This window comes from Mesoplodon densirostris, chromosome 8, assembly GCF_025265405.1.
Source record: "Mesoplodon densirostris isolate mMesDen1 chromosome 8, mMesDen1 primary haplotype, whole genome shotgun sequence".
NCBI lineage: Eukaryota > Metazoa > Chordata > Mammalia > Artiodactyla > Ziphiidae > Mesoplodon > Mesoplodon densirostris.
Window position 1 is genome coordinate 96,484,921 of NC_082668.1, and position 21,313 is coordinate 96,506,233.

Sequence of the window (21,313 nt, forward strand, 5' to 3'; positions counted from 1 at the left end):
AAAATGAAAATAAAATACCTTGTATTTCCACATCAAGGATGGCGTCCACCGTTCCAAGAACATTGCTGAGCTGAACTTTGTATTTCCCAGCGTGAGTCTTACGTTGGATATTCTTCATGACGAGATGAGTATACTGCTCAGTGTTTTCAATAGCAGTGTTTTCTGAGTTTTGCAAAAGTTTCTTGCCATGGAACCAAGTGATGGCAGGTACTGGACGGCCAATGTATGTAACGTGAAGTCGAAGCGTTGACCCCACAGCACCGTAATACTTCTCTTTCAGTGGGTAACCGGGATGGAATTGTGGCGTTGCTTGCAGGAGAAGCTTACTACTGGATTCTACTTCTCCAACCTCGTTGGTAGCTACGCAGGTATAAACGCCTTCATCTTCTTGTTCCTCGGTCATTACTGTTAGAGTATGTGTGCGTCCATCTGAAGACATTTTGTACTTGCGGCTTTGTATCAGCTCCTTACCAAATCGGTACCATTTAATGTCTGGTAGAGGCCTTCCAACAATCTGGCATGAGAGTTGAGCAGCTTCACCCAGTTTGGTGGTGACATCCTTCATTTCTTTGCGTACTCCTGGGGCCTCTCCAGCTGAAGGGTATGAAAGATAACATTAATGCATTATTGTTACTACTGAATCTATAATCCTCTGTCCTTGTATATCAGGAATGAATTCATCCTATTGATTAATACTTTATTAGACACCATTATTTACATATGAGTCTAATTCTTTTTTTTTTTTTTTTTTTTTTTTTTTTTTTTTTTCTGTACGCGGGCCTCTCACTGTTGTGGCCTCCCCCATTGCGGAGCACAGGCTCCGGACGCACAGGCCCAGCGGCCATGGCTCACGGGCCCAGCCTCTCCGCGGCATGTGGGATCTTCCCAGACCGGGGCAGAAACCCGTATCCCCTGCATCGGCAGGCAGACTCTCAACCACTGCGCCACCAGGGAAGCCCGAGTCTAATTCTTAAAAAGGCTTCACAGTGACTGGAGGATCATCTGGAATGATGAGCACATCATCATATTATTATGTAGAGTGACTTTTTATGATCGGGAGGCATTAACAATATATAGGGTTTTGGGGAAATATTAGTTCTCTATAAATCTGTAGATTTGCCCTTACTTACGTTCACTGAAGTGGGGTACCTTTGTTGACCCTTCAAGTCTTACTAGGAGTATTAAAAAAAAAAACATTGTATTCAAGGGAGAAATTGCTTTAGGAATCAGTTCACTGCACCTAACAGTTCACTGCTGAGGTTATGTGCTTGGAATGACTTCCTCAAGAATGCATCAACTATTCCCCGTGTGTGCATATGCCAGAGTGAGTGATTTCTTTCCAAACACTTGCTCTCCAGTAAAGCTTTCTGGAGATCTGCTTAGCCCAGAGGAAGAATTAGCCTTAACATGTTGCTCAGTCTGTCAACCATAAGCAGAGAACTAACAGCTACTTACATGTTAGTTTCGTCTTTACAGACATAGCGGTTCTTCGAGGTCTGCTCAGCCCTGTCTCATTCTCAGCGAAAACCCTGAATTCATACTCCGTAGCTTCCAGCAAACCCCCTATTGTGAATTGCCTGTCCTTGATGCGGTCCTTACTGCTCTTCTTCCAGGCACTGTCTCCAGATTGTCTATATTCAACCCAGTATCCAAGGATTTCTTTGCCACCATCGCATTCAGGTTTCTCCCACTGTAGAGTGACGCTGTCTTTGGATATTGAAAGAATCTCGAGTTCTCCAGGTTGGCTTGGCTTATCTAAAATATTTGAAAACAGTTGAAAAGGAAATCAGCTTTCCTGCTGAAATAAAAGAAAAAGAGCAAAGGTGGTTTGCCTCTCTGATTCTAACCCCTTTGGAAACTCTTTCCTTACCAAATGGATCTTTGCAAACAACTGGTTCAGAAGCAGGGCTGGTCTCGCTTAGGCCAACGTCATTCTGTGCGATGATGCGGAACTGATATTCTGCGTCGGGAACAAGCCCGGTGATGGTGTACATTGTGGTGGTGATCTGAGTCTTGTTGTGTCTGACCCACTTGTCAGTTGATGTCTCCTTGCGTTCAATGTAGTAGCCTGTGACCCGAGAACCACCATCGTCTCTGGGCCGGGACCAGGAGAGGCTGACAGAACTCTTGGTCACATCTAGTACTTCTGGGGGATTGCTTGGAGGCTCGGGAGGGTCTAGGAATGCAAGTGGAAAACACATGTGTTAGAGTGCAGTCCCAACTCTTGTAAGCTGGTGGCTTTCCTTTCGAAACAAAAGAGCACTGAGAGGATTTTTACAGTGTTATGGTTGGAAGAGCACTTACTCAGTGGTGTTTTTGGTATGACTGGTTCCTCAGATTTCAAGGGTTTGCTTATTCCAAACTGGTTTTCTGCTGAAACACGGAAATGGTACTCCACATTTTCTTTGAGGCCTTTTACGACCAGAGATGTACCTCGGACTCTGGAGTCGATGGTGTACCAGGCGGCTTTAGGCACTTCTCGTCTCTCGAGGATGTAGCCTAAGATGTCAGCACCACCATCATCGGCAGGGGGTCTCCAACTGACCCTTACAGAGCGAGCTTGTATATCGTCATATTCAAGTGGCCCTTCTGGAGTGTTGGGACTTCCTATCACCCTGACCTTGATGTAGACAGCCTTCTTGCCACATTTGTTTTCCAGAACCAGGTCGTAAGTGCCAGAATCATCCCTGTCTGCTTCTTTGATTACAAGCTCAGTGTGAGTTTCAGAGGTTGCAATCATGGCACGCTTACTAATATCTTGGCCTTCCTTGGTCCATTTACATATTGGGAATGGTTTTCCTTTGATTGGTATGGTAAGTCTGATGACCCCACCTTGTCTTACAAAGATACCTTCCTGGTATCTTTCATCAAGTTCATAGTCAGGATATTCTGGGAAGAAAGGTAGGGTTACAGTTAGCATTTTGGGAGGCGGGTGTAGGAAATAAGTCTTAAGGCAATTACAGCAGAAAGTAAATGATCATATGTCTTACCAAGCATTTCCGTGACTTTGACTGTTCCTGGTACCTCAGCGGGCTCCCCAGGTCCACCAGCGTTACAAGCTAGGACACGGAATCTGTATTCAGCGCCCTGAGGTAGGTGTGTGAGAGTATACTCCCGAATCTTGGTTGGGGTGGTGTTGCATTTGGTCCATTCATATTGATCAACTTTTTGCATTTCGATCAAGTAGCCTGTGACTTTAGATCCTCCTTCATCTTCTGGAACACTCCAGGCCAGGGAGACTGATGTCCTTGTTGTATCAGTAACTCTTGGGTTTTGTGGCTTTCCTGGAGGAGCTGGGAATAAGAATAAGACAACAACATACTTGTTACAGTTTCTGCAAAGTTGAAAATCAAATGTGCCACCTAACAATTTCACTGAGTTGTGGAAACATGGACTATAACATTAGAATATTTTTCATTTTGTAAATGTTTAATTCATTTAAATCAGTTAACATTACTTAAAGCTCTTGGTTTTTCCTTTGTCTTATTTGTACTTTGTTTATAATCACTAATACTATCTTACATTTGCCATCAGTTTTTAAAGTGCTTCCAAAAATATTAACTTGCTTTACAATTTCAACTGTGATATAGGGTGTGTATTGTGAGTTCCATTTTAAAGAGGGAGAAATAGACTCAACAGAAGAATATAAAAAGTTATTTGCCCAAAGTTGCCCGGGGTTGGAGTGGGGAGGGGATTGATGACAGAGGACACAACTGAACTTTTTGAGCTGTTGGAAATATTCTATATTTTGATTGTGGTGGTGGTTATACAAAACTTATAGAATTCTATATTTCAGAAGGGTGACTGTTACCACATTAAATTATACCTCAGTAAACTTATACAGAAGGTATTTACCAATTGGATCCATGGCAATGGTGGGTTTGGAAGGACGGCTTGGTTTTCCAGTTCCTCTCGCGTTAATGGCTGTGACACGGTGTTCATATTCTAAGCCTTCAGTAAGGCCAGTGGAACGGTACCGTGTCATCGTCACTGGTACTTTATTTACACGGACCCATCGATCTGCTCTCACTTCTTTGCGCTCCACAATATATCCAGTCACTTGGGAGCCACCGTCATCTTCTGGTGGGTACCAAGTAAGTGTCATGCCCTCACGTGAGACATCAAATATCTGTAACGTTTCTGGAGGTCCAGGAATATCTGCAGCAAGACAGAGGTTAACACAACATGGCACCATGAATAAATTAAAGACTCATACATTTGTATAAGTGTGTCTTGTATATACCATCTTAAAATGGTACATATAAGACTCTTGCAACTGTTTTTCTCATGTTTTCATTTTTGTACTTTTCTTGCTGTTCCTCATTTTCTTCAATTTTATAAACATTTATTAAGCATGTATTCTGTACTGTTTCTCACTGTAACAGCCAGTCCTCCCTCCCCCCTTTCCTTCCATCCATCCTTCCCTAATTCCCTCCTCCTCTCTTTCTTCCATTAAAAAAAAAACCCAACTCTGTTGAAAACTTCCAAGAAAAGGAGGTTTAGAGACCTTGGAAAGACCCTGGGATTAACTTTCTGACCTATTTTTACTTACATGAGGGTATATTAAGAACAAATTCCTTCTTGTTAATATTTAGAATCAGAGGTGGGGAGAGTGGTGGTGGTGGGGGGCATCCAGGACTTACTGATGCGGCTGCGACATTCTATAACCTCAGATTGCAAGTACGAGCCGATCCCGAAGCGGTTTGTCGCAGCGATACGGAACACATACTCGTTTCCTTCAGTGAGTCTGGTAAACTTAAATGTTGTTCTAGTCACTGATTCAGACACTGGCAGCCACCCTGGACGATGGGCATCACGTTGTTCTACCACATAGCCACTCAGTGGAGCACCACCATCCAGTTCAGGCGGTCCCCAGGAAATGGTCACTGAAGTAGCATCAATTTCTTCAATCTTGATAGGCCCAGTTGGTTGTCCAGGCTTGTCTATGAAAAAAAAAAAAAAAAGAAATCCCGGAGGTTAATTTTCACTTCAAATCAAAATTGGGTGACTAAACAACAACAGCTTGCTTGTGTCTTGGTCTCTCATCCTTACCAAGAATGATAACTTTAATGGTCTCTGAAGTAGTTCCGGTTGCATTCTTCAGTTCAAGTATATAGTCTCCGGTATCTCTGATAGTGGTTTCACGAATGGTTAATTTAGCTACCTTAGTATGAGTTTCAACTGTGACACGCTCTGATTCTCTTAGTTTAGAGCCAGCAAAGAACCAGGAGGCAGCAGGAGGTGGGCGACCAGCAATTGGTATCACCAGCTCTACTGGTCTGCCGGCTGGGACGTGGATGGTCTTTTGAGGCATTGTAGAAAGATCGATTGCTGGCAACACTATGAGAAAAAGTAGGCATTTATTCATAAGTATTATTTGTAATGACAAAGTGTCATGAATTCTGAATGTTTCCTTCATTTTCCTTTACCATTATTGTTATTTTGGTGATTTGGTACATACCTCTGAGGTCTTGTACGGTCACAGCTGTGATGATCTCTCTTGGTTCTGACACACCTTTCTCATTTTGTGCCCTTACTCTAAATAAGTACTGTTCACCTTCATTCAAGGAAATAACAGTGTGCTCTAGGACTGTGGGTTTTAAGGTGACAACCTTCATCCATCTTTCGGTGCCAGCTCTGCAGGCCTCAAGAACATAGCCAGTGAGCCGGCTACCACCATCATAGAGTGGTTTTTCCCAGGCAAGGGTAACAGTCGATTTGGTGACATCGACAACTTCTAGCTTCACAGGCACCAAAGGTACTTCTGAGACCAGAACTGCATCAGATGTTTCACAAGGTTCTCCAATGCCATAAATATTTTCTGGCAGCACTCTGAAATAGTACATGGTTCCTTCTATAAGTCCAGAAATTCTGTAGAGCGTCTTGCTGCATTTGGTAGTTACTGTTTTGAATGCTCTCATGGCAGCTTCACGCTTCTCAATAATGTAATTGTTGACAGGAGCTCCACCATCAATTGTGGGAACTTCCCAAGTAATGGTCACAGAATCTCTTGATACTTCCTTAACTTTCACTGAAGGACAGGGACCAGGAGTATCTAAAACAAGAGAAAGAAAGATCCATACTCCCTATTTGCCTGATTGGTTGATAGATTTTTGGGGGGGCAGGAAAATAACATAGTTCCTTTTAGAGAGGTGATAATCAGAGGTCAAGATGTATCTTTTTAAAGGATCTACTCACAGCATAGTTGATTTTAAGACAAATACTTACCATATACTTTAACAAGGACAGTTGCTGATTTCTTGCCAGATTGGTTTTCAGCTTCAATGGTGTATTTTCCAGCATCATACCGGTTAACTTTGTCCACAATAAGTAAAGAGTAACTCTCAGTGTTGTCAGTGACCGCCCGGCTTGCAAGGTCAATGCCCTTCTTGCTCCATGTGATGACGGGTGGTGGTCTTCCAGATACAGACACCATCAGCCGCAACGAGGCTCCAGCTCTGATGGTCACAATCTTCTTTAAATCATCTGCAAGCTCAAGATCTGGTATTTCTGGAAAGTAAATGTCAAAACTTAATTAATTCATGAACAGGTGTGATGAGAAAATAATTCACCTAAAGCCTTACATTATAAATACCTAGTCTTTCCATGGGCTCAATTTCAGCAGTTGACTCGCTGTATTCACTCATGCCCTTCACGTTCACAGCAGCAACTCTGAAGGAGTATTTCTGGCCCATTTTAAGGTCTGTCACAGTGAATTCATTATTTCTTATTGTGGTGTTGGTATGCACTCGGTACCACTGATCAGTGTCCTTCTCTTGCATTTCAAGAACATATCCTGTGATGTCAGTGCCACCGTCATACATGGGCTTGGTCCAGGCTAAACTGATGCTGTGTTTGGTGGTATCTACAACTCTCGGAGCAGAAGGTGGTCCAGGGGTATCTGTGAAATTTTAAAATAAGCATGCAGGTATTACACAAATAAGGAAGCTTGAGATTTGTATTTTTGGTTTTCAAGACTCACTGAGGCATTATTGTTCTTTGTCCACACTCACCAAGATACTCTCTGTAACCAGGCTCTTCTGATATTGCAGGATAGCACTGTATGCTCTATTATTACTATTATTATTGTTTTAAGAGTTAAACTTCTTTAGAAAGGTAGATGTTTCTTTCTGGCCACTTTGGCTAGCTATGCTGTGTCCTGCTAAGCTCATTGCTAACAGTACCCATTCTCAGGGACTGTTCTTTAGTTGCTCAGCTTTCAACAGGGTTAATATCACTTGTCACCTCTACATTGCTAATAAGTACAGGAATAAGTTTCTTCTACTTCCTCAATTCAATCCAAGTGATTTATTCCTTTTAGTTCTTGGGCTTAAACTTTGTACAAGGACTTGCCACTTATTTCTGAAGCTCTTGTGACAATTACTTTGTTAGGTGCTCACTAAAATACAAGAAGCTTTATGTTCTGCTAAGCCTCTTAAAAGAGATGTTGTCTTTTTTTCTTTTCAGTAGTTATTATCATTACAACAAAATTCTCTCCATTCTTAGGAAGATTTGCAAAATACATCCCTTTCATATTGGTAGTAGAATAGTTTATTTTTTTCACAGATTGGAAAAATACTGCAACAGTTTTTAGCAATGTAACTGCTAACTTATTGACAGAAGTAGTAGTTGAAATGTTTTCTGTCTTAGGCTGTATTTAAGATCCTTCTAATAAGCATATGCCTTTCTAGACCATTCACAAATTCTACAAGTTATTGGAAAAGGCATGTTGGAAAATTACTTGTAATGTGGTTTTGGTGGGCATTAGGGTTATGTATGATTCTTGGAACTCACATGATGGTTCTCTGCAAGAGATATAGTTGGAAGCTTCGCTGGGTTCACTGTTACCAGCAGCATTTACTGCGGTCACCCGGAACTGGTAATCACAACCTTCCATCAGGCCAGTCACCTTCAGCCTGGTATCATACACCACATAGTCTTTGTTCACACGTGTCCAGCGCAAGCTCTTCTTCTCACGTTTGTCTACTAGATAGTTGCTGATCTCGTTGCCACCGTCAGATTCAGGTTTTGTCCACTGAATGATGATATGCTCTTTGCCAGCCCCAACTTCTTCAGGTATGCCAGGTTGTGATGGAATAGCTGTTTATATTTTTATGAAAATAAAAGGATGATCAGAATCACACAAAATCACCATTGCTATGACTGTCCTCCCTTCTCCCTGATCCCATTACATTTCAACTGCTGAACTGTTTGAGTGTTAATACTCACTGAAGGAGTTTCTGGCGACAATGGGCTCTGATTCAACAGGTACACCAGGGCCATATTTGTTTACTGCCCGCACTCGGAATATGTATTCGTTGTTCTTGATGAGTCTGGTAACCACATAGGATAGGGTTGGGCATTCGCCTTCCACAATCACCCAGTTGAGTCTGCTAGTCTCACGTCTTTCCACGATGTAGTGAGTTATTTCTGCACCTCCATCTTCCTGAGGAAGGCTCCAGGCTAAAGTGCACTTCTCCTCTGTTACTCTGCTGACGGTGAGCTTTCCACATGGGCCCGGGGAATCTGAAACAGGTGTAAGGATGAGCAATGAGGAAGGTGTTTCTTTCTGCCCACGCTTGAGAAAGCTATGAAAATCAAAGATCATTTGACATATTTACCGAGAACTTTGACCACGACAGACACGGCCTTGGTCCCACTGGCATTCTTCACCGTTAAAGTGTATCTTCCACTGTCACTTCTGTCACAGAACTTGATCACAGCAGTTGCTCGTTTGCCAGTGTACTGCAGAGAGACTTTTTCACAGAGATCTAGTTCCTTGTCCCCTTTGGTCCAGATAATTTTGGGTTCAGGTTTGCCACCAACTGCAGCATCAAGAACAAGATCCGAGCCTGCTCTGATGGTAACCAGATCACCCTGTAATCTGGCATCGAGTTCGGCTTTGGGTGGAGCTGTCATAGGCAAAATAGATGTGAATGAATATATGATAGTTTATTGTTATAGAAATTGTGATAACTTAAAAGGAGAGCATTGACTATTCTTTACCGTATTCATCTCGGCAAGTGATGGGGCCTGTAGATTCTGATCCTTTGCTAATTACGCCTGCTGCATTCTTGGCCAACACACGGAATTCATAAGTGTCTCCTTCACTGAGAGCAGTAATGGTGAAGAAATTGTCAGATACGATGGTGTAGTTGCACTTGAGCCAGCGACCATCTCCAACTTCACTGACTGGCTTACGCTCTATGATGTAGCCTACAACCTTGCTGCCTCCATCATACACTGGGGCAGACCAAATCAGTGACACCGTTGATCTGGTGACATCTGTCACCTCTGGTCTTCCTGGTGCATCTGGAAGGGATGCAAAAATAAGGTTAAATGCAACTCTGAATTTTGCTAGTACCAATAATGATGACGATGATGGTGATGATGATGATAAACAAATGTACCCTTAAATTCTGATACCTACCAACTGGGTTTTGAGCCATCATAGGTCTTGATGCTTCACTGGCTTTGCTAACGCCCGCGGCATTGAGTGCATACGTTCTGAACTGATATTCCAGTCCTTCTACCAAACTGGTCACTTTGTAGTTGCACTCTAAGCATGGCACTTTGTTTTCTTTCACCCAAAGGATGGTGTTTCGTTCTTTCTTCTCAACCCAGTAGCCGATGACTTTACTGCCACCATCATGATAGGGTTCTTCCCAGCGAATAGACATGGCATTGGCAGACACGTGGTAGACCTCAGGTCTGGTAGGTGCACTTGGTGGGACTAAATATAAGCAAAGGTATCAAATATGAATACAGTTTTATAAAATTCAGGGGAAATATTTAATAATAGAGACTTGGAAATATGATTTTTATTTTTCTTACCAAATGGATGCTCAGCAACGACTGGTGCTGATTCCAGAGGCTTGCTGACACCAAATCTGTTCTCTGAACTGACACGGAAAGAATATTCCATGTATTTTGTGAGATGAGTGACTTTAATCTGAGTGCGCTTGACGCTGGAATTGACAAGCTGCCAAGCTGTTGTACCTGACTCACGCTTTTCAACTATGTAATTAGTAATATCGGTGCCTCCATCATCTTTAGGTTCAGCCCATGATAGGATGCATGATTCAGCTGAGACAGATGAGACTTCAATGGGACCAGTTACTGGCCCTGGCCTTCCGATGACCACAACTGTGATGGTAAAGGTTTTAACACCAGCTGTATTTTCCAGGGTCAAGAAGTACCTTCCAGAGTCACCTCTCATGCTGTCCTTTATAGACAGGGTGGTTCTGTCTTTTGTTGTTGTGATACTCACTCGATCTGTCTCCTTAAGTCTCATTTCTTCCAGCTTCCATGTTACTTTGGGGGTGGGACGACCACTGATTGGCACGTCAATGGTAAACGGGCTGCCTGCTTTGCAAGTTATGAGCTGATTGGTAATTCCAGTGAGATCAGCTGTGGGCTCAATTTGAGGCTCCTTGATGATGACAGAAGAGAAGGCTTCCCTGGGTTCACTGTAGCCAGCATCATTCTTGGCCTTCACGCGGAATTCATATTCAGTGTTCTCAGTGAGGTGCTCCACCGTGAAAGTCAGCTGTTTGGTGTGACCAGCTTCAACCCAGAAGTCAGATCCCTTTTGTCTCATTTCGAGCAGGTAGTCAGAGATTCGGCTGCCTCCATCATGGTCAGGTTTAAGCCAAGCTAAGACTGCAGAGGATTTGCTTGTGTCAATGACATCAAGTCTCTTCGGTGGAGCAGGCTGTTCTGTGGCTACCATTGGTTCTGGCATTTCATAGGGTTCACCAACACCGTACTCATTTTCTGCAGAAACACGGAAATAGTATGGAACGCCTTCTACCAGGTCGTTGACCTTGAGGATCTGACGAGTGCATTTTTCACTGACCACTTGCCAACTACGGCGACTGGCTTCTCGTTTCTCTACCACGTAGTGATGGATTCGGGCACCCCCATCAAGGAGAGGGGCATCCCACATCAATGTAACAGATCCCCGGGTCACATCCTTGAAGGTAATTGGGCCAGGTGGGCCTGGAGAGTCTAGCACCTTTACGGTGAATGTGATTGACTTACTACCGCTGTTGTTTTCCACAGTAAGGGTATATTTCCCTGCGTCGTTTCGGTTGCAGTTTTCCACGGTGAGGGTGCTGAAGGAGTCTGTTGTATGGATATCAGCCCGAATGCTAAGGTTAGAGTCAGGTTTGCTCCACACAGCTGTTGGAGTCGGTCTACCCTGATAGGCAATGAAGAGGCGAATACTGGCCCCAGCTCTCACAATATGAGTCTGCTTGAAGCTGGCATCGATGTCTAACTCAGGAGCTGATAATCGGTCAACTGCTTTAATGGTGCCGGTCACTTCACAGCTGTCTCCTTTTCCAGCACCATTGACAGCACTAACCCGGAATTTGTATTCTGCACCTGCTTGTAGATCAGTAACTGTATATCTTGTTTTCACACATCCTTCTGCATTCACCTTGTGCCAGTCTCCTAAGTCAGCTTTGCACATTTCAATAATATACCCAATTATCTCCATCCCTCCGTCAAACACTGGCTTAGACCATTCTAAGCTCACAGTTGTCTTTGATGTGTCTGTCACTTTGACCACAGTGGGAGCACTTGGTGGGCTGACTGGCTCTCTACATTTGATTAGTCTTGAGATACCACTTGCAGGTCCTACTCCTGCAGCATTTTCAGCCATGACACGGAATTCATATTCATTGCCCTCTGTCAGACCGGTGACTTTGAATCTTGTCTCAGAGATTGGTCGTTTGCTGATCACTTTCACCCATCGCATGCTTTTCTTTTCTCTCCTTTCAAGGATGTACTGTTGAATTTCACTGCCACCATCTGATTCTGGCCTTGCCCATGTCAGGGTAATGCTATTGCCTGTTACATTACTAGGTTCTGGAGTGCCAGGGGAATCAGGAGTAGCTGTAAAATGAAAACAAAGAAAGAAATAAACCAATTAGACACATTTGCTTGGAAGTTAACCTTATGACATAGTACCACTTAGTAAAAATGGTTGCTTACTGTACTGTATTTGAGCAACCACTGGGTCAGAATCCAGTGGCCTGCCGACACCAAACTTGTTGACGGCAGAAATACGGAATTGGTATTCATTGCCAGTTATTAGTTTAGTGGCGGTATAGCTGAGGGCTTCACAATTATCCTCAATTAGCGCCCAAGCAAGTCTGCTGGTTTCCCGTTTTTCAATGATGTAGTGCGATACGGGAGCACAGCCGTCATTGAGTGGAGCATCCCACCACAAGGTCATCTTCTCGCCAGTTATACTGGTGAATCTTATTGGCCCAACTGGTTTTCCTGGTGTATCTATAAGAAAAAGGTTCCAGAGTTAGTTTCTTTCTCCTTGTCCATTAAAATGCAATCAGGCATGTCTTTAATCCAAGTCCTGTACATTGTAAGATTAAGAAGCTATTTTAGGAGTACCTTGTACTTTCACTGTAATTTCTGCTTTTGTGGAGCCAGATGCATTTTTGGCTTCCACTCTGTATACACCACGATGGTCCCGAGTAGCATCTCTGACAAAGAGGCTGGTGGATCCAAGGACATCAGTTATTTCCATATTCATCCCCTTCTCAATTTCTTCCCCATCTTTGAACCAAGTTACTCGAGGTACTGGCCGTCCTTGCACCAAAGCTTTAATTCTAAGGCTCCCTCCAGACTTAATAGTGACACCCTCAAAGTACTCAGGGCCAAACTCTACAATCGGTGCAACTATAAAAGAAAGAGATAATATGCATTAGTTTGGCTTAATAAAGACTTAAATAAGCATGTTTTTCATTAGCACCATATCATAAAGCCTGAAAGAGTAATGCTTATACCAAAGGCTATTTTGAAAGTAGGATTGATAGTTGAGAATTTAGAGTGTGGGGTTAAACATTTGCATATTATTAGGTTATCGCCTTTGTTATATCTGGCATGTTATTAATCTTGCATTTCCACTTGCAAAAAGAGAAATGAAACATTTACGGATCATTTACTTCCTAATACTGCTGCATATTCAAACAAGTTCCTGTGCCGGGCCATCAGCTGCACTCAGGCAAGGTGATAATTGTGCTGTTGGACCTGTGTTGAATTTTGGTAACTTCAGTCGAGAGGGACAGTTATTCTTGGGACTTTTTTTTCTTTATTTATTATAAATGACTGAAATCACAAAGCTAAAAACTCATTCCCACTTGCATGCTATTTATATGGAAATGAAATAATAGACGTGGTAAAAAGAATTGATGTTAATTACATTTTTTTCTCCTCTTCATCTGAAAGGTAGAAAATCTAATTCATCCACCTAACAACCTTTGGTAATCTGTATGAAACGTTGTTTCTCTTCCCATTTTTATAGACCAGGGGCCCAATATATATATATATATATATGTATATATATTTTAAAATGTGAATGCTCTTAGTTACATTGGAAATTGGTTGTAAATGCTTACCATTTTCATCCCTTGTCATAATAACGCCAGAAGACTGTGAGGGCGGGCTTATGGTTCCAACAGCGTTTCTTGCAAGTATTCTGAACTCATATCGATCCCCAGGACTAAGTCCTGTTGCCGTGTACTGGCATTCGCTGACATCGCTAAAGTTGCATCTGGTCCAGTGATCGCTCCCTTGCCGTTTCTCGATGTTGTAGGCCACAATCTTACTGCCTCCATCACGCAGTGGTGGGTTCCATTTCAGAGTGATGGTTTCCCGGGTGACATCAATGTAGTCAGGGGTGCCAGGTGGGTCTAAAAATTAGATGCAAGTTAAAGGCATCATTATTTCTGTAATCAACTCTTAATCTTCAGTGGAAGGAAAATAAATAAATCCCCCAAACTCATTTTAGCCATTAATTGCAATTTTTTTTGTATCAGAGTCTTTAACAAAAAGAATTTTAAATTGCTCTTTTAGACTGATTGAAAATCATCCCCCTTGCTTTACTTGACCAGCTCTCTAGTGACAAGGAAATATGTGAGAAGGTGATACATGGAAGAAAAGCAGTGTTTGAGTTGTCACTAACACATTCAGTTGTGGAATTAAGTATATTTGAATAATCCTCAGTCACTTACCTACTGGGGAAACAGCTAAGGTAAATTTGCTTGGGTCACTAGGTGAGCTTAGGCCGGCAGAATTTTCAGCATATACACGGAACTGGTAATCCAGGCCTTCCATTAGTCCAGTAGCTCTATGTTCTCTTCCAGATACTGGTGATGTGTTAATTCTTTGCCACAGGATGCTATTTCTTTCTTTCTTTTCAACATGGTATCCAGTAACTTCTGAACCACCATCATAAACTGGAGCATCCCAAGTTAGGGACATGCCATCAGAAGTCACATTGTATGTAACTGGCTTTCCTGGGGGGCCAGGAATCCTGAACTGGTGTTTTGCCACAATGATGTTTGAGTCAAGTGGCTGGCTGACTCCATATCTGTTTTCTGCCCTAACTCTAAACTGGTATTCAGCATCTTTGACTAGATTAGGAACTTTGAAGGTTGTCCGGGCAACACTGGAACACACCATCTTCCAATTAGTTTGTGAAGCTTCTCGCTTCTCAATGCTGTAACAGGTAATTTCTCCTCCTCCATCATCATCGGGCACATCCCATGATATGATGACACTGTCAGCCTTGATTTCATCAAATCGAATGGGCCCTTTGGGCTTTGATGGTGGGCCGAGTGTGATGATTGTAATGGGAAATGAGTTTCGACAAACTGCGTTATCGAGAATAATGGTGTATTTCCCTCCATTCTCCTTCTTTGCATTCTTAATACTCAAAGTAAGTTTGTTTTCAGTTTTACTCAAACGAACATGTTCGCTTTCTTTCAGTGGCAAACCGTCTTTCAGCCAACTGATAGATGGTTTGGGTTTTCCTTTATAAGGTAACTCGAGGTGCACATTATGCCCAATTCTCACAGTGACTTGTGCCCCAGGGATTTCTGACAGGTCAACTTGCGGTGGAATTACAAGTTCTTTCACTGTAATTGGCCCAATAGTGACACCATCACTCAGTCCTTTCTCATTTCTGGCAGACACTCTGAATTCCAGGACTGAATGTTCCTTGAGTTGGCTAACCTCAATTTCACATGTCTTACTTATGCCAGCATGTGACCATGTTTGTTCATCTTTACCTTTCCTTTCCACAGTATAATCTGTGATGACACTACCACCATCAAAGTCAGGCTTGGTCCAGCTCAGGGTAACAGATGTTTTTGTTGAGTCTTTCACTGAGAGATCGCGTATAGGAGCTGGTACTTCGGCAGCCTTCACTGGCTTTGTAGTTTCACAGGGTTCCCCGATTCCAATTTCATTTTCTGCAAGAACTCTGAAGAAGAATGGAGTTTTCTCTGACAAATCTGTTACCTTAAAAGATGTGCTAGAACACTTGTGTGACACTGAAGACCATGTTCTCTTGGTGGCATCTTTCTTCTCAATGATGTAATTAATTATGGGAGATCCTCCGTCAATGAGGGGAGACTCCCAGAGCAATGTGACTGTGCCTCGAGAAACATGTTTAATCTGTAGTTTCTGGCAGGCAGCTGGTGTATCAAGCACTTTAACGCTCACAGTTGAAGACTTTGGCTGACCAACGCCATTTTCTATTGTGAGAATATATTTGCCCGTATCATTGCGAGTGACTTGAGGAATAATGAGTAATGAAGATGAATCAGTGTTTTGAATGCTGTATCTGGCATCACTGCCAAGATTCTTCTCATCTTTTCTCCATGTGACAGTAGGTGGAGGTCTGCCTTTGAAGGGAATCAACACTTGTACGTCTTCACCGGCTTTAGCTATAATGGAGGTCCTGAGAGCCACATCTAGGTCAATCTCTGGTTCCTCTGTAGACATAAAATGGGCATATACAATGAATTTTAAAGCAAGGAAATGAGTGATTTCCTCTATTAAAAAAATAAAAACACAATCATACCAGTAGGTACGTACCAAGTATATCTTTGGCCTGTACGGGTTCAGTCATTTCTATAGGTTCCCCTTGTCCGGCACAGTTTACAGCGGATACCTGGAAGTAGTAATTGACTCCAGGTTTCAGGTTAGATACCACATACTCTGTAGTTCTGACCTCTCCTTTTGTAGAGACAACAGTCCATTCCTCTTCCTCTCCTTGTCTCATGCCAACAACATATCCAGTAACAGCACTGCCCCCATCGTAGATGGGTTTACTCCAGCCAAGAGTGATGGATGATTTAGTTGTATCTTCAATTCTTATCTTAGCCGGTGGGCCTGGAGGATCTGGCATGGCCAATCACAATACCGTAATTACATAATCATGTACAGTTTGGTGACATGAAAGAAGACATAGGTGAAGACACCACACTTACCAATAGGATCCGCAGCTTTGTAGAAGTCAGATGGTTCAGAAAATGGACCCTGTCCAGCAGCATTTATAGCACAAACTCGGTATTGATAGTCACTGTGTTCCGTGAGTCCTGTCACTTTCTGTCTGGTGTCACGGATCGTCTCCTTTAGGACTTTAAACCATCCCAGACTCTTCTTGTCTCGTTTCTCAAGGAAATAGCCGCTTATGTCACTACCACCATCTGCAGCTGGCCTGTTCCAGACAACAGTCATCGAATTCTTGGTTATCTTTGTCACCTCTGGCACGCTCGGAGGCCCAGGTGTGACTGTTTAGAAAGGAAGAGGAAAATGAGTTCAAAGGATCAACATTACTGATAAATTCTACCTTTTAATCTTCAAATCCTATCTAAGAATATTAGTTTCATTTATTATACTTTCTACCTGGTGAAAAGGATGATAATGAGAAGCGATATGATGAACAAGAAAATAAAAGTCAATCAAGCTCTGAAAACATATTCATAAACTAGCAGAATAGTATGTATGTATGTATGTATGTATGTATGTATGTATGTATGTATTGGCCGCGTTGCATGGCTTGAGGGATCTTAGTTCTCCAACCGGGGATCGAACCCGTGTCTCGGCAGTGAAAGTGCCAAGTCCTAACCACTGGACCACCAGGGAATTCCCAGTTTTTATTTATTTATTTATTCATTCATTCATTTATTCATTTATTTATTTATTTTGCGGTACGCGGGCCTCTCACTGCTGTGGCCTCTCCCATTGTGGAGCACAGGCTCCGGACGCACAGGCTTAGCGGCCACTGCTCACGGGCCCAGCCGCTCCACGGCATGTGGGATCTTCCCAGACCGGGGCACGAACCCGTGTCCCTTGCATCGGCAGGCGGATTCTCAACCACTGCGCCACCAGGGAAGCCCCTATATTTATTTTTAAATTTTCATTTTATTTGATTTTAGTTTTCTAATGAAATCATGTCTCACCAAATGCATTCCTTGCTACCACTGGGTGAGATTCCAGTGCATCACCAATTCCGTATTTGTTCACAGCGCGAACCCGGAAGATGTATTCATTTCCTTTGATAATTTTGGTGGTCGTAATGATGCACTCTTCCAAATTTTCAGACACCATAGACCATACGACGCGGCTTGTCTCACGCTTTTCCACAATGTAGTGAGTGATTTTTGCACCGCCATCATCCGCTGGAGGCTGCCAGAGAAGAGTTATCTTTGTAGCAGTGACGGTCTTAAATTCAATTGGTCCACCTGGAGGTCCTGGTTTGTCTGTGAATGAAAAAACAAAATGGTAGATTAGTAAATTTTAAAAGGCTTCTAATTTAAAATTATTAAGTTTTAGGCAAACAAAATATGATGTGGGTCCGTATTCACCACCTACCAAGGATCTGCACTCTGATGGTGGCTGAGGCTGAGCCTATGGCATTCCTTAGTTTTAATTCATAGCTTCCACTGTTAAGGCGAGTTGTATCTTTGATGAGTATAGCTGCAAGGTCAGTGGTATTTTCGACACACACCAGTGCACTGGTTTGTAACTCTTTATCATCTTTATACCACTCAATTGTAGGCTCAGGTTTGCCAGAAATGCCAGCTCTGAGCTTCACAGATGTACCTGCTCTGTATTTGACAACTTCTGTATATTCTAGAGGCAAATCAATTACGGGTCCACCTGCAAGAAAAATGGATGAGAAATATTTAGAAAATCACAAGGATGGAATAAATAATTGCAACAACTTCAAAGTAAGCTCATTGGCCTTTATTAAATAATACACACGAAGTAGTTCTAATACTATTTATATTTTACATTTAATTTTACAAGCCACTCTTTTATCACAGATGGGGAAGAAAGATTGTGAGTAAGCTCTGTACCCCAGTGACACTGCACTAATTTCACAGGGACTTAAATGCCCTTGAAATGTATTTTAACATCTATCAGGTGTTTTATTCCAGTGATGCAGTGGGATATGGCAGCGGAGCATCATTGCAGAAGCTGAATTATATGTTTTCTTTTATTCTAGTTCTCCTTCCTCTGACTACCTCTGATTCTTTTTATTTTCCCTTCCCAGTTCACTGGTATCCAAGTGGGGGCATTTCACATCAGACCCTTGAATTCTGAATGATCTACTCACAGAGCTGTAAACTTCCCTGGACTGATTTTCTGCCAGGCTGCTTAAAATTTTTGAGAAACACAATTAATTTGACTTGCTTCACAGTCTCACAAATACTGACTCAGTGTCTACAAAGCCTGGTTCATAACGAGAAGCCCTGGGATTCTCAGCATGAGGATGGGAGTGGATACTTTTGCCCAGATACCATAGAGACTCCTCCTTGAAAATGGGGACTTTTAGAAAAAGTGTCACAGGGTACCTAACTCTCATGAAATTTTAATGTTCAAAGCACTGTTGAGTTGAATGTGCCACTTATTTTCCAGAATGGTCAAGTATGTGTATTTTGGACTGACAGCCATGTAGAGAGAATTCTGGAGTCTGTCTGAATACCCACCCTATCATTAATGAGCTGCTTGATGTTGGGGAAGTTATATAAGTGCTCTAAACCTCAGTTTCTCTTCTGTAAAATGGGCTTATCTTAAGGCTATTAGAACTAGGGGAGAGAATTCATGGAAAGTACCCAGTAAATGTTAGTGGCTGCTCATATTATCATCATTAATGCCTCTGTTTAGTCTTTCACTTATTTCAGAGGAATATTCTCTGGGCATTCAACCATGGTTTTAATTACTGATGCTGAAAATTTTAAATAGAAGAGTGAAAACACCAACTCATGTAATCAAAGCATCGTAAAAGGTTGAAGTCAGAAAGCCCTTTAGGTATCCTGTAGTCCAAATCTCATGTTTTACAGTTAAGTCAAGAGGCCTGGAGGGGTTATGGAATTTTCCTAAGACTCACAGCGAACTCATAATTTCTTCTAAAACTCTAACAATGTACATAGTAAAAGTTATCCTTAGGATTATGACCACAAAAGTAAGACAAACTACTGAGTTAAATTGCTGTCGGGATTCAAACTGCTAAAACTGCTTTTACCATAGGAATCGACGCATGTAATGGGGCCTGCAGCCTCGGATGGATTGCTGATGGAACCGACAGCATTTCTAGCGAAGACACGGAATTCATACTGGGAATTCTGAGTCAAGCCAGAGACAGTGAGTTGAGTCTCGGTAACATTGGTGAAGCTGGCCTTGGCCCATCTGCCATCTGGAAGGTCTCGTCTCTCAACCATGTAGCCTGTAATCTTGCTTCCTCCATCAAAAGCTGGTTGTTGCCATGAAAGGTTGACAGAGTTCTTTGAAACATCAGTGATACGGACATTTCTCGGGGGTTCTGTGGTAATGACAGGAAGCAGATTAGTGGCACTTATTTCAACATTATTTTGCTTTGCAGAAAGAAGGTTTGCATTTTTAAGTAGTGAGAACTGTCCTCCTTATGACAAATACATACCGCAGGCATCAATGGCTAGGACTGGTTCTGAAGGATGGCTGGGTTTTCCAATACCAGCAGCATTTTCTGCGTACACCCTGAATTCATAGACAAGTCCAGCACTGATGGTTGTGACTGTGAAGTGAGTGGTGCGGATGACCATTTTGTTGGCTTTCTGCCATAAGATAGTGTTTCTGTCTTTCATTTCCAGGTGATAGCCTATAACTGCACTGCCTCCGCTGGACACTGGTTCATGCCAGCCCACGGTGATACTTTCTCGAGTGACATTAGTGACCCATGGTGTAGATGGCGGTCCAGGTGTTGCTACAAAAGAGAGAAATCCCCACAGGTTAATACAGACATTTAAAACATTTATGTATATGGAAACCTGGGATCTTTGAAAAGTTTGACAACTTACTGTATGGTAGTTTGACAACCACACAAGCCGAATCTATGTGATCACTGATGCCAAAGCGGTTTTCTGCCTTGATGCGGAATTGGTATTCTTCTCCTGTGGTCAGTTTCATGACTTTAATCATGGTTCTTGCAACTGTCGCAGACACTTCAGTCCATACTGCAGTACTTGTCTCTCTCTTGAGTACAATGTAATTGGTAACCTGACTTCCACCATCATACTTAGGTGGCTCCCATTTGAGAGTCACGCTCGCTTCAGTTACATCACTAATCACAACAGGGCCAGTTGCGGGACCAGGCCTGTCCAGTATGATGATGTTAATGAAAGCTTTGGTTGTTCCACTGGAGTTGGCAGCAGTGATCTCATATCTTCCAGCATCAGCAGCAATGCTTTCTTTGAGATTGATGGTCAGGTTCTCAGCGGTAATTTCAGTGTTAAATCTCATGGTTGCTTTCAGCGGGACACCATCTCTCGATAATGTCACTTTGGGCAGTGGTTTTCCAGAAATTGGAATATCAACTTTAAGGTTTGAACCAGATCTAACATAGACGGTATGACTTGGGAAGTTCTTCATGTCAATTTCAGGTGGTTCTGAAAAATAAGAGTATGTAAGGTGAAGGTGAAAAACGTTTTATTGCAAATTAATTTAAGTCAATGCAAATAAGTTCAAATTTTGCTTCTGCATAAAATTTGACATACCTAGCTGCTCCTTTACAAGGACAGGAAGCAGAAGCTCTCTTGGGTCACTCAGACCAGCTTGATTTTCAGCAAACACCCGGAAAAAGTATTCAGTATTCTCCCTCAGACCAGAAATGACATGATGGGTTGACTTTACCACTGCACATCTCACCCAATTTTCCTGTCCTTTTTCTAGTGCTTCAATGACATAATGTACAATTCTGCTTCCACCATCATGTTCTGGCTTCAACCAGGCCAGGGAAACACTATCTTTGGATACACTTGTTACTCCAAGTTTTTCAGGTGGGCTTGGTTTTTCTAAGAAAGTAAAACATCAGAAGAAAGAGAAGTTATTACAACATTTTTTCCCCACATGTGTTCTTCCTGCATTGTGAAAAGAAAAAATTTTTAATGAAGGCCACAGAGTTACTTTTATTTGAGTCTTTCTTTTTATATGATCAGTTTGGCTTCTGAGCCAA

The 21,313-nt window shown here is 42.4% G+C and overlaps 1 protein-coding gene across 5 annotated transcripts in view; it reads right to left on the reverse strand.

Moving 5' to 3' along the window:
• The window catches only part of TTN (titin), a 283,231-nt gene that overhangs the window by 10,400 nt on the left and 251,518 nt on the right, over positions 1–21,313 (reverse strand). For all 5 annotated transcript variants that reach the window (XM_060105903.1, XM_060105901.1, XM_060105902.1 and 2 more), the window contains 29 exons: positions 20,856–21,152; positions 20,160–20,747; positions 19,763–20,065; positions 19,349–19,645; positions 17,692–17,979; positions 17,280–17,579; positions 16,305–16,607; positions 15,910–16,215; positions 14,040–15,806; positions 13,425–13,718; positions 12,418–12,705; positions 12,001–12,300; positions 9,835–11,901; positions 9,431–9,733; positions 9,007–9,312; positions 8,622–8,912; positions 8,230–8,526; positions 7,795–8,100; positions 6,596–6,901; positions 6,229–6,510; positions 5,462–6,055; positions 5,053–5,340; positions 4,644–4,943; positions 3,856–4,158; positions 2,991–3,293; positions 2,305–2,889; positions 1,871–2,176; positions 1,456–1,755; positions 19–594 (listed from right to left, as the gene is read on the reverse strand). In XM_060105903.1, coding sequence (XP_059961886.1) covers positions 19–594; positions 1,456–1,755; positions 1,871–2,176; positions 2,305–2,889; positions 2,991–3,293; positions 3,856–4,158; positions 4,644–4,943; positions 5,053–5,340; positions 5,462–6,055; positions 6,229–6,510; positions 6,596–6,901; positions 7,795–8,100; positions 8,230–8,526; positions 8,622–8,912; positions 9,007–9,312; positions 9,431–9,733; positions 9,835–11,901; positions 12,001–12,300; positions 12,418–12,705; positions 13,425–13,718; positions 14,040–15,806; positions 15,910–16,215; positions 16,305–16,607; positions 17,280–17,579; positions 17,692–17,979; positions 19,349–19,645; positions 19,763–20,065; positions 20,160–20,747; positions 20,856–21,152 — 13,044 coding nt within the window. The remainder of the gene's footprint in view (positions 1–18; positions 595–1,455; positions 1,756–1,870; positions 2,177–2,304; positions 2,890–2,990; positions 3,294–3,855; positions 4,159–4,643; positions 4,944–5,052; positions 5,341–5,461; positions 6,056–6,228; positions 6,511–6,595; positions 6,902–7,794; positions 8,101–8,229; positions 8,527–8,621; positions 8,913–9,006; positions 9,313–9,430; positions 9,734–9,834; positions 11,902–12,000; positions 12,301–12,417; positions 12,706–13,424; positions 13,719–14,039; positions 15,807–15,909; positions 16,216–16,304; positions 16,608–17,279; positions 17,580–17,691; positions 17,980–19,348; positions 19,646–19,762; positions 20,066–20,159; positions 20,748–20,855; positions 21,153–21,313) is intronic.